The sequence below is a fragment of the Falco rusticolus genome, chromosome 5 (assembly GCF_015220075.1).
Source record: "Falco rusticolus isolate bFalRus1 chromosome 5, bFalRus1.pri, whole genome shotgun sequence".
Classification (NCBI taxonomy): domain Eukaryota; kingdom Metazoa; phylum Chordata; class Aves; order Falconiformes; family Falconidae; genus Falco; species Falco rusticolus.
This window is the reverse complement of record NC_051191.1, coordinates 68,092,380-68,104,839: the sequence shown is the minus strand read 5'-3', so window position 1 is coordinate 68,104,839 and position 12,460 is coordinate 68,092,380. Positions and strand designations below refer to the sequence as shown.

Here is a 12,460-nt window from a genome sequence, read left to right as displayed (position 1 = left end):
TTGTGTGTTCCCTGGGGAATAGTGCCAATAAATGTAGGAACAGATAAGCATAAAGTACCAAGTTGGCACATTTTGGATGGAGATGCGGTAAAGGGATATGTGTGTCTTCTAGACAATTGCCAGTTCCAGGTAAAACAGCCCAAACAAATGGGAATAATTTAATACAGAAAAAGTAGTATCCAATCAATGAAATATCAGTAAAGATGATTACACATTCATCTTGGAAAACCACAGTATTTTTACTGCATTCAAGGAAGTAATTCAAAATCTTCTTGCATCTGAAATTTCGATGTGAAATTCCTGTTTCTTCAAACAAAATATATTCACAGGTTTATCTCATCAAGATTACTTACATGTTTAAGTGGAATCCTCTCTGTCACCAAAACTTCAGAGTTCCCTGAACAATGTGTCTACATGACAAGATTAAATGTAATCATAAACTGACTGTATTTTCCGGTCAGCCTTCAAACATCATCAATTCAAATACCAAAAGAGTGATGCCAAACCAACCCAGCCACAAGAACCGATTGTCGTGAAGTCTCAAATATTTTACCCCTGAGGCACATCCTGCCACTGGACAACAAACAGGGAGTAGTCATGTACGGGTCCTTCCCAACCACCCCACAAACCGTAGAAGTTAAGCAAAAGAAGATGCACCCATAATTTTATTCTGTGAATGAACAGCTATTGGCAATCTTGAGCTCTTCTAAAATGTTCTTTCCGAGCTTTTGCATCTCTCTCACAAACTCACCAGCTAACACAAAGCTGTCAGAAACTGAGGATAAAATTTGGAGCACAGAACTCTTGCAGAAATAAATACCTAAATGCTCAGTTGGAGGTATGTATTAAAAAGACCTGTTTTAATATATTCTCTTTATTTAACTGAAAACCAGTGCCTGTCAGATCAGCAGTTTGTGCCACAATAAACTATGGAAAATCACCACCATGCAGTACAACTGTGATGTGAAATGACAGTGACTGTATTTACATTTCACTAATGTCCAGAAATACTATTCACAGACAAAGGAATTATTATTTTTTAGGCCCAAAATTAGATTTCCTAATGCAGCCTTCTGGAGAAACTCAAAATTACCCAGTGTACTTAACTCTTTAATGCCACTAACAAGCTTGGTCCTCCTAGTGTAGGCTTAACAATTATAACTGATATACCAAACACCAGCAGAGTGGTTGTCACTTACAGAAATGGGATATAGCGTCTCTTAACTGCTAACCTAGACTTGTCCAGCAATCCTGATTTTCTACTCAGGGACAACACTGCTTAAACATAGTATAGGGGTTCATAATCCTGAATGAGAGATACTGTAAATGTGTCAGTAGACGCTGTCAGCAACTATCCAATAATTTACATTTATTTGTGTCAAGTTTTAGTGAATCGCAAAGCTGTAAAACTGTAATATGAATATCTTAATATATTCAATAAATGGAGGAATATTTCTAATAGAATGAAACCGGTTTTTGAAAACTGAGATTGAACTTGGGAAGTAATAGTCCACAGAATACTTTTTAAAATGTAACAAATGCCTAGAAAGAAAAGGTAGGAGGTACTGTATTGTCATTTGAAGTCCAAAGTACTTTTATTAATCTTAAAGCTCAATCTCTCAGTGAGGCAAACAACCTTCCCCTTCAAGCAAACCTGCATAGCTGCCATTGCCATGTCCTGAAAACTACCAGCTGAGACATGAGTGAAGGCACAAAGAGAAAGCAGACGTGGCTGTCTACAGAAGGGCCAACAGGCAGTTCCCTTCTCTGGCACCGTGAGGCCAGTGACCGCAAGAGGCTCACTTGAACATACATTATTATTTAGTAATACAAGAGGCAGAGGGTAAAAAAGGTAAAAGGAGGAGGGAGAGGGGAATGAGAGTGTAAGTAATACCAAGGGAAGATGAAATGCTGCCCTAGAAAAGACTGTTGACGCTGCACCGAGTGCTGTTACTGTGGTAATCTATGATTAAAAATGATGGGAAAAAAGTCTGGAGAACATTACATGGAGAAGGTGATTTCTTTTAATCTGTGAGGGCTTCTTGTGCTGCGCTTCAGGAAGCAGTGTTCAAGGACATGACAAAGCCTGGCTTTTTCTGTGCCTGTTTGGCTGCTGTCAGGGTGCTGGGGTCTGCTCCTGGCAGAGATCCCCCTTTGACAGAAACAATTACTGAGGAGCAAAGCCTGGCAAAACAAGCAGCACTATGATTGATAATCTGGGTGGATTACAGGCCTTCGACAAAAGCCACGATGCTTAAATTTGACAGCTGGCAATGCTTGATGAGAGCCAATTAGTGGATATATATTCACTTCACTCAGAAACTTCTCCTGTTTCTAGTCCAATAGCTTCCTGAATAGGAACTGTACAGTGATTTCCCCCACTTCTGCCTGCTCACATTTATGCCAGCTAGACTGTCAGTATAGCTAAGAATATACTACAAAACCTATATATTTTGGCACCTTTGTATATTAAAGCCAGTAGATTCAAATTTCATAAATCTGCATTTGACCCTACAGGCAGTGATGGGTACAAGAACCTGAAAAAATAGGCCTCTGTACTGAGTCTACATACCACCAGTGTGTAAATGAGGCTGCGACTGCACTCTTTATGTAACAAGTCTACTACAGGTGACAATAGTTCTCCAAATGCTTCATTATTCCTTGAACATTTCCTGACAAAGTATGTTAATCTGTCTGTTGCTGTTTCAAATAAGTTAACCTGACATCCAGAGAATACCAGAATTCACAGAGCACCTTCTGTTCCGCCTAATACATGCAGGAACCTCTGATATTCAAGTCCCATTCAAACTCATCTGCCTGTTCTAAAATTTCTTATCACATAGGTTTTCTTTCCCCGCTTTTGCATCTATTTCCACTTTTGCTAGTGCAAGTATGTGGGTACTGTGGTGAAGGGATCAATAAACAAAGATGGATTCAAGTGTCTTGAATCTCATAATTTCTTTCAAACATTAACTTTTACTTTGCTTTCTCAGCTATAACGAAGACAACACCACCCCCCTCAGACAACTTAAATACATCTTCCTAGATTTCTTAGGTCCCCTTCAGACAGTGGTTTGAGAGGTATCTCTGCTTATTAAACTTCCGTGGGCACCATCACACTGCCGGGGCCTCTCAGATGCCTTCAGAGAACAACGGTAGCTCTGTCACAGAAACAGCACTACATCAGCAATTACCTGCCGTGATTGTTTCCATGTCACCTGAAGAGGAAATTCATTTGCTAATAGGGTAATCACTCTCATCAGACATGGTTTCAAATCAGGGCAGCTAAGGCAAAGCAAAGACTAACTGCATGCCTCACAGAATCTGTATTATTTCATCAGGCAGGGTGGTAATAAAAACTGCCAGAAGTGTGGTCATGCTGATACAGCTCTGCGGCAGTAAGAGGAAAATGCTTGCCTGTCAGTCTCCTTTGACCTGTTTTACATTCTCCTGTTACAAAGAGAAATGACTCCAACCAGTGGAACTTCACTTTGGAAAAGTTCACAGCAGAGGAGTGTCAGGTGTCAGTGTGCTGGGTTTCCAGGGAAACCAGTAACAGTGGAAAAATAGCATTTTCAGGGGGCGAAGCTATTCTGGAATCTAAAATTCTTTCCTTTTCCTCATGATCCTATGAACCACCACGTTTACTTGAGAAACACATCTCTGCAGTACCTTGAGCTCATAAGGAAAGCCAGCCAAAATCTTTGCAGGGAAGAAGCACGAAGTAGCACAGAGAAAACAGCTTTGGGACTTGCATCACTGGATGAAATACATATTAAATATTGCATAAATGCTAACTATTAATACTACTAGTCATCACCAAATAATTCCTCTCAATTTATGAGAATGGTGAATAACAGCCCCTCAAATTCATGCTGGCCCAAAGAGGAAGGAATGATCTTGATGAGGATATAGAGTAGAAGGGAATGACAGTTATTAAAGATTCCTCTGAATAGTAAGCAAGCTAACTCCATAACTCATACTTTCAGCGGCATGAGGTTTCTTATCTCCCTTCACTAAAATAGAAAGGAGCTCTTTTCACTAAGTTAAGTATAAGCAAATAGCAAGAGTGTATGTGGCAAGAACAGGAAAGGTGATGGAAGTACTAATGGAGAAAAAGTACACATTAGAATGAAAAGAAAGCTGAAGACAAAGGTTAATCTACTCAGTCAAAAGCGAAAGCCATCAAAAAATAAAGTCAAGAAGCTCAAAGTGCTCGTGTCTTTTCTGTGTCAAGTCTTCACTAAAAACTGTACTTTAGGTGACTAACAAAAATTATTTCCATTCCCAGAGAACATAATTTTAGGTCAGAAAAAGAAAAGAACAAATGAGATGGTACTCAAAAAAAATCAGATGTCTTCCAATTTTCTAGCTCTGACTACACTATACTATACTATACCATACTATACTATGCTATGCTATACCATACCATACTATACTAGGGAAGAGTTTATCTACTATAACGAAAGCTATTAATGGTTATTTTGGGGAACCTGTGGGAACTGGGCAGGTTTTAGAAGACTCCGTTAAGGTTCCTAACACTCTCACATGACATGTTCATGACAAGTTCGGCTAAGGAAAGGCCTCATTTTGAGCTTTGTCAGTTTCAGATATCACACAAATCAAATCAAATCTAATCTAAAAAAGAACAACTGGAATGATCAGATATCTAGAAAACAAGACACATGAAAACTAGAAGAACTGAGTCTACCCAGTTTAGAGAGTAACACATAGGAGATACCTCTGTGTAAACCAAAATGGCTGCTAAAAAGTGCAAAGAAATAGTCTATACCCACAACAGATAGAAAAAGTAGTAATGAGCTTAAATTGCAGTAAGGGATATTATAGATGCACAACGACATTATAAGGATAAAGACAGATGAGCCACAGAAAAGACTTCCCAAGACTGAAGGTCTCCTTCACTAACAGTCTTTCAGAACAGATTACAGGCATAGCTGAATAAATCAAGTGGGTTACATGGAACTCTGTCCTGAGCCCAGTACTATTCATTATTTTTCATTAAAAATCTGTGTGGTAGAAGAAAAGTATATTCGTGAAATATGTGGAGAAAGCTTATGCTGGGTGGTTCTGTGAGCATGCTGAAATAGAGGATCAAAACTCAACATGTTCTTAAAGACTGAGGAACCGATCTGTAAATTACTTTTATTTAGAACAAGGCAGCATAATAACAACATGTCCAGTGTTAATCTAACCTAGAGTCACACCACTTCAAATAAAAATTTTGAGATCCCATCATCAGTAACACCGAATCAAGCTGGTTCCTGGTAACTTCTGCTATAGTATATTATAAAACAATCTGGAATAATTACAAAACATTACATAATAATACAAGAGAATACAGCAATCTACAAACTACTCAATTGAATAATACTCCAAAGTCTCAGAAAACGGACACCAATAAGGTTCAGAGCCTACTAAAAATTGCACCACTATTACTTAACATTTATGGCATAGTAGTGCCTAGGGATGTTGGTCAAGTCAGGCTCCCACTGTGTGAGACACTGTACAAACACAGAAAATGACAACCTTTCCTCCAAACAGCTCCTAGTAGAAAACCCCAACCATTTAAGACTCAAAGCCCACAGACAGGAAAACCTCAGCCCATTCAGACATGCCTTCCCTTTGCAACTCGATGCTACAGATCAGCGCTTCACCCTGTTACAAAATAAATATATCCTGATCGTTAAAACTTGGCTTGACAAGGAAAGGCATAAATGGCAAACAGGCTACTTTCTAACAGATGAGCAGTGGACGTGCTGCCCCGATGCAGGCCAAAGCTCCTTGGGTCTCCGTCAATTCCAGTGTGACATACATCGTGGGGGCTTCTGTATGGTGCATAATGTGAGCACGCTGGCTGGCGCTCACCACGCTACATCTGGACTTTGTTAGCCACCCTTCAGCTCTGTTCTCTTGCATCAGCCCCGGCCCCCTCTGGTGAAGCAGCCTCCCAACCCACTACTTCTCCATGAACTACTCACGGAGACAAAGTACTCTGGGAGGAAGTAAATTGGGACCACATTAGCTGGTGACCCTTGCCCTGCAATTGGCCTGCCTTTCCGATGACAGAGAAAATCCCTCATGCAAACTGACAAGCAATATGAAACAGGCAGCTCCATTTACTGGAAAGCTTGGTCAATGCCGAGTGCCTCATTAGGAAATGGCCTCTATATTGAGGCACATTCCTGCAATTCAGAGCCCAGAAACTCTAAATTAAAACAACATTGATGCCATATCCTCTTTCCGAAATGCCTCTCTTCATCCAAATTTTAATACACATACTTAAAGAAATTAAAGAACCAAAATGTCTTTGGCAGGACTCTTTCCCTCTCTTTCGCAGTAATACCCTTCCTGTGCGAGCGACCAGGAATGGGACAGTGTTGGGAAGGGAGAAAGGAGACTTAAAGCAAGGAATAACTGCAGAGTCCTCCAAAATCTATACCACCTTTCCTCAAGGAATCCATGTGTCTTCACCAATATTTTTAAATAAATAAAAATCACCTGAATTTGCAGGGCTGAAGAAGCTGATATTTATTTCTTTTTAAGAAGTAAATCAAGGCTCATCAGTAAAATGAGGTTTTGTTTTGTGAGTGAGTTTTATCTTTGTACACTCTAAGAAAGGTCAATTAACAGTAAGCCAGTTTGCTAACAGTGGTAACTACTGTAGCAACTCAACAGTAACCAGCACAAGCAATGAAAAGGCATAATCCGAATCCTGTCATACATACTTGGGTCCATTCACACACACTACTGCAGTGTAATCAAAAAGCTCCTTTCCCAAAGAGCTCTCTCTGTCAGAGGCTCTCTCCAGTTTGCAATGAGATTTAGCAATCAGGTCTATGGTACCCACCACAGCATGCATAACTCTTTGCACAAATCACCCCCTTCTGATATTGCTCAGCACTTCTTTTTGCATCCTACATACGTGGAAATGGAAATGTTTTAGTCAACTGTGCCTGCCGGTCAACTGAAAACGCTGTTTTCCCACCATGAAGGCTAGGCGTTTACTAGAAATGGGATGGACTGAAATACCACATACTTATCAGGAAGTTCAACAGCTCTGAAACAGTGTTAAAGGTGGAAGGAATTACTGAGGTCAGGATCCCAGCTTTGGATTTGAAGGGTTGAATTTACTTTTTAGGCTCCAGAAATGTTTTTGAAAGCCTTCTAGAAGATCTTGATTAACTGGCATCTTGAACAGCTGTGTTCAATACATCTGAGTCTCAAAGGTTTTTCAGCAACAGTTTCTACTGTAAATTCAGGAATTGCAGCTAAACTTTCAGAAAGTTCCTGAAATGCTATGTAGTTCTGTGGAGGCTGGCAAACACAGATGGACCTGTGTTCTCAAGATACAGAAAAGGGTCCACATAGAGAAAGCTTAAATTGATGAAGCAGCAGTTCTTGGAAAATACGAGGCTGGTGACCTGTAATAACTGAAGAGGACCGCAAGGGCCAAGCACAGAGATTATTTGCAAAGCATGCGGAAAAATGAGATTCCCTTTGACTATATTGGTAATGATCCTGTAAAATCTCATAGCCTTCTCTTCTGACCCATGTCTTATTTCCGGAGCTGTCACAGTTGGTATCATTTGAATTGATGCAGAAAAAGTAGATACCAAAACTATTGGTACTGAAAAAACATAAATGCTATTTCAGATCCCCTGCAACTTATAGAGGTGGTGAGTATTACTGTCCCATGACAAATAACTTTGAGAGCTTTCCTTCCAATGTGTTGAAAGCTGCACACAAAAAAGGATAAAAGATTAAACATCCTTAAGATGTATGATAGATTTTAGGGAGGATGTGTCAAATTTCTATTAGGTCAAATAAATATTTCTCAGGTATGGTTCAAATATAGTTTCGATTGTTTATATATAAACATATATTCTGCCTTGGGGATTTGGGATGCACTGGAGAATACCTTGAAGCCCTATTATCTGTGATTTTATATTTATACTTATACTACCTATATATAGCTTCTATTCATACTACTCATAGCACAGATACGTTGAAGAGATTACTTTCTGCTTTCTTCTTTTTTTTTTTTTTTTTTTGAGATGACAGTCTTAAACCATCTTAAAAAATGATAAGACTTTATAGCCGATGCCAGTTTTGGAACAAAAAACTTCAAAAGGCATTTGGATATGTCAATGAATCTTCTGAAAAAGGACTATTGCTCCAACATCAGCTCAGAACTGGTCTCACTTAATAGCAAGAAGAATTTCAAATTAATCTCCTTTGCGATTTTAGTGTATCTGGGAAATGAAGTATCCCACACCTATACAGAAAAGCACTTAGAATCCTTAAAGGAAATGGCCATGTCCTTTCAGGAACACACATGGTATTGTAAGACTTGCCAGTACTGAAAAATAATGATATGAACAACAACTTTGTTAAAAAAATGACCTAAATGAAACCTAAGGCATTACATATAATCACAACCTTAACACAGAATTGAATATACACAAATTCTCAGCAGAAAAAAACCCACCACAAAACACTAAAGATTGTTCCATCTGTCCACAAAGGATAATCAGAAGGAAACTGGGAAGGGCAAGGGGCATGAAAGTGCTAGATTTTAAACTCGGGACAACAAGAACTGACAATAAAGTTCCTATTTCTCTTGGAATGCATAGTAATATATATTAAGGCTGTTATACCTACAGCCAATTACATGAAGAAAATAAGTACTCTATACTGCTGTGACTGCTTCTGAATCCTGTTCTAGGGGGATGCCATCTGGCTGACGAGTAATTACTACTGTCGCTCAAAAGTAAATAATACAAAACTGTAAACTATACTTCTTGCTCATTTTGAATCTGGTGTAACAATAAAAATCACTGTTCTTAAATTAAACCTTAAATAATTGTTATCTTCAAAATACATGGCCAATAACCTACTTGTGCCTCCTAAGGAAGAAGGACTGAGAGAAATCCCTTATCGGAAAGCAGAACAGGTTTTGTCTTACTGTCTTTGACAGCAACAGAAATCACCTGGTTGACAGATGAAATGTTGCATGTAAAACTTTGTGAAGATGGAAACGGTGGCACTGAAGAAGTTGATACTGGATTGGCAGCAGCATATGTGCTATTACTATGTATGTGGCAAGGGAGTAACTCAGAAAAATCCACCAGAAGTGCTGAAGAAAAACCTACAGATTTTTCAGATCCTAAATCTGTTATTGCCAGAGATGCCTTTTGCTTCCTCTGTGTTTTAATGGCAGTGTATTTTTTGCATTGCATTCAATACTGAAACACAGTATTAAATGCTTGAATGGAAACACACTTTTTCTGATTGTTGTGTCAACACAAAAAGATCTTAGCAATGGGAGAGGCCAGAAACAGGAAAGGACCAATCTTCTCACAAGCACAAGGCTTCCCAAATTCTACTTTAGTAGCTGCTGTTTGCATATGGTCCTCCTGTCACAGATTAGAAATCACACAGTAGAGACTGTGTGGTGTAACACATTCATATTTGAGCAAGGAGAATTCTCTTCCATGTATGCTTCTTCCCCAACAAGGCAAATACAGACCATCAAGAGAGGTATCACTACATTTCCCTGAATCTGTGGTTATTTGTGACTGCAGAAAATAATAATCAATGTCCTTCTCATTCACAGCTTCCTATATATTCTATCAAACATTTACTACTCAGGCAGTGACACAAAAAAACTTCCTTCAGCATTGAGACTCCTTCTTTCCCCACCTCGTTTTGCAGGCTTCATGACTGGAAGCTGGTTTGAAATCATTATTTATGTACTTTCTATCCACATACAACAGGATTATACTTATTAGTTCCATAAACCAAGATAATAATCTCACACCAGTTTATTAACCAGCTTCCTTCATAGCCCTCCTCTACCCACCTGCTGCTTGAGCTGTTGCACAAGACGGTCTTTCTCTCGTTTCAGTGCAGCCACTTCATCTTGGGTCTTCTTCTTAGAGGATGAAAGTTCTAGCAGAGCAATATTGGCATCTTTTTCACTAATGGCAGCAAGAAGGGCTTCCTGTCTGAAAAAAACATTAATACATTATTAACCTGCAAAACTTAGAAGAAGCCTCTACAAAGCATTGAACCATAAATGCTGTAGCAGCATGCAGCTCTGAAGAGCAGCAATAAGTAGGTTTGTCACGGTCATATGTCTGCTGGTGGAGCAGGAAGCCAAGACCCACCTGCCTCCCCCTAAATGACTGTGCCGATACCATATTATTGCTTATAGGATAAGAAAAAAAAATTATAATGTGTTATAGTTCTGCACTCAGCTTCCTAGTTTTTAATAACTACCATTTATTGTTACTTTGGTGGAACATTTTCTTTATAATGTTTTAAACACTTCCAGAACAGAATTTTGATAATACATGCAAAAATACTGGACTAATCATAAGACTTCTGTGTTAAATTATATTACGTTATACTGCCTATTCATGCAGCTATTTTAGAAGGAAGGTGGCATGTGACAAGTTTATTGAAATCACTTGAACAATACAGTGTATTCCCAGAAGGGAATGATGACACAGACACTTTTGTGCTACACAACAGACGTTGAAACAGATGCCTTCAAGAATGCTTGAGCTATTCTTTGGCTTTTTTTGCGAGTAACCGATATAATGAGCTTGTTGGATGCATGTCCTGAGTAATTAAGACAAAGGTAAGCCTGCCTTCATCACAAACCTTTTGTAGCCTTGCAGAAATGGTGTAAGCAAGAATACGCTGTAGCAAGATCTTGAGGGCCAAGCACTATAATAACTAGATATAGAAACACAACCTTGCCATACTCTTTCCCACTAACAAAAAACAAATTGAGTTCGGAAGCATTTTATAGATACTAGGATGAGAGAAGACAAAGACAACAGCCCTGACCATAAAATGGTAGTTCTCAAATGAACTGAAAGGCCTGCTCTATGTTAGGGAAAACAACTATTTCTGTCCTTTGACCTTAATACTCACCTTAACTGGTGTGGCCAAATCAGGACATACAACAGAACATAAAAGAAAACTTTGGCCTTATTGCCCGATAGGGGTGGCTTGTCCCACCTCTCACCACCTTGCAAAGAATAAATAAAATGAGGTCCTAATCGTTTGTGGTGGTGTGGAAGATAGCATCATGTAGGAGTGATGATGAAATACAAACTCTGAATACTACAGATTTCCTAGCTACCTTTCATCTGAAAATTCAGTTACAAATGCAGCTAAAGTAGTAAAAATATCAAATTCCCAAATAATCCAAGATTTTACCTGTGCTAGTTTATAAAAAAAGGCATATTAATATTGCTGATTTCAGAGAATGATTTTTAAAAAAATATCAATGTGTTTAAACTATCCTGCTAATCAGTCAATAGTAATTATTACGCTATTGCTGTAACACTTATTTTACACCTTTCATTAAAGATATAAGAAAAGTTAGAGAAGCTTAATGCAAAGCATTAAGATTGCTTTTAATTATACCAATGTATCTTTCTGTTTGTTAACAAGATCTTTTTTAATAAAGACCCATCACAATCTGGTGACTTAGGACCACACTGGCAAACTGTTGAGCATAGCAGTGGCACTAAATCTGCTTTTTCTAATTCACCTGTTACCCCTCCTTGAGCAGACTTTATTTGTAGTAAAACATCTTTCTCTTTTTCTTCCACTATCTTCTTTCTAAACAACTAACTTAATCTTACAAATTTGTAATTGTGGCTACAGATACTTGCTGCAAAAAGTACTCTTTCAGCTCCATGTGAAAGAATACATGACTGAGAAAATTTGAGAACAGGACACATGGACAACACTTTTATTTAATATTGATGTTTTGAACATACACATCTAACATACTGGACTTTTAAACCAAAGTCTTCAAAAGGGAAATGACTGGTACTACCAGAGTACAGAAATTTTTACCTGTTAAAATACTGAAAATTTTATGACCTTGGTGAGCATGAAAAAGTGTATTTAATATACTAATGTTTCTGAGGACAGAGCATGAAATAGCTTCATCAGGTACTTCAGTGCTTAGATCAAGGGTGTGGGGAGATGCATACCTAAATATGTAGGATGTAGTCAGATAACTTGCATTGGCTGCAGCTCAGCAGCACAAAGAACTTACTGTCCTGGGTACTTACTTAGTCATCCCTTCTCCAATCTGTAAGAATAACTGCATATATATTTGCTTCTTGAACAATACTGTTTTGACTCTTAATAAAACCCCCTCAACACAGTATTTTAATAGAATGGGACCAGGAATGACTACGTGTGCAGTCCTGTTGACAGATCTGAGTAGATGGTAGCCTCTAAGCAGCAGGTCAGGGCTACAACATTTTAACCCAGCTTGGCAGTAGCCCGCACACCACTTTTGCTCACAGAGTTATGTGAAGGGCATGCTGTCTCCACAGCCCCGGAGCAGAAACCACCAGGTTCTGAGGTTGTTCCTTTTTGAGAGTTGTATGGGTGAGACAACACA

At 38.7% G+C, this 12,460-nt stretch overlaps 1 protein-coding gene across 18 annotated transcripts in view; it reads right to left on the bottom strand.

The window, feature by feature from the left end:
• Positions 1-12,460, bottom strand: part of ERC1 (ELKS/RAB6-interacting/CAST family member 1) — a 302,189-nt gene that overhangs the window by 47,944 nt on the left and 241,785 nt on the right. For all 18 annotated transcript variants that reach the window (XM_037388425.1, XM_037388439.1, XM_037388433.1 and 15 more), the window contains one exon: positions 9,884-10,028. In XM_037388425.1, coding sequence (XP_037244322.1) covers positions 9,884-10,028 — 145 coding nt within the window. The remainder of the gene's footprint in view (positions 1-9,883; positions 10,029-12,460) is intronic.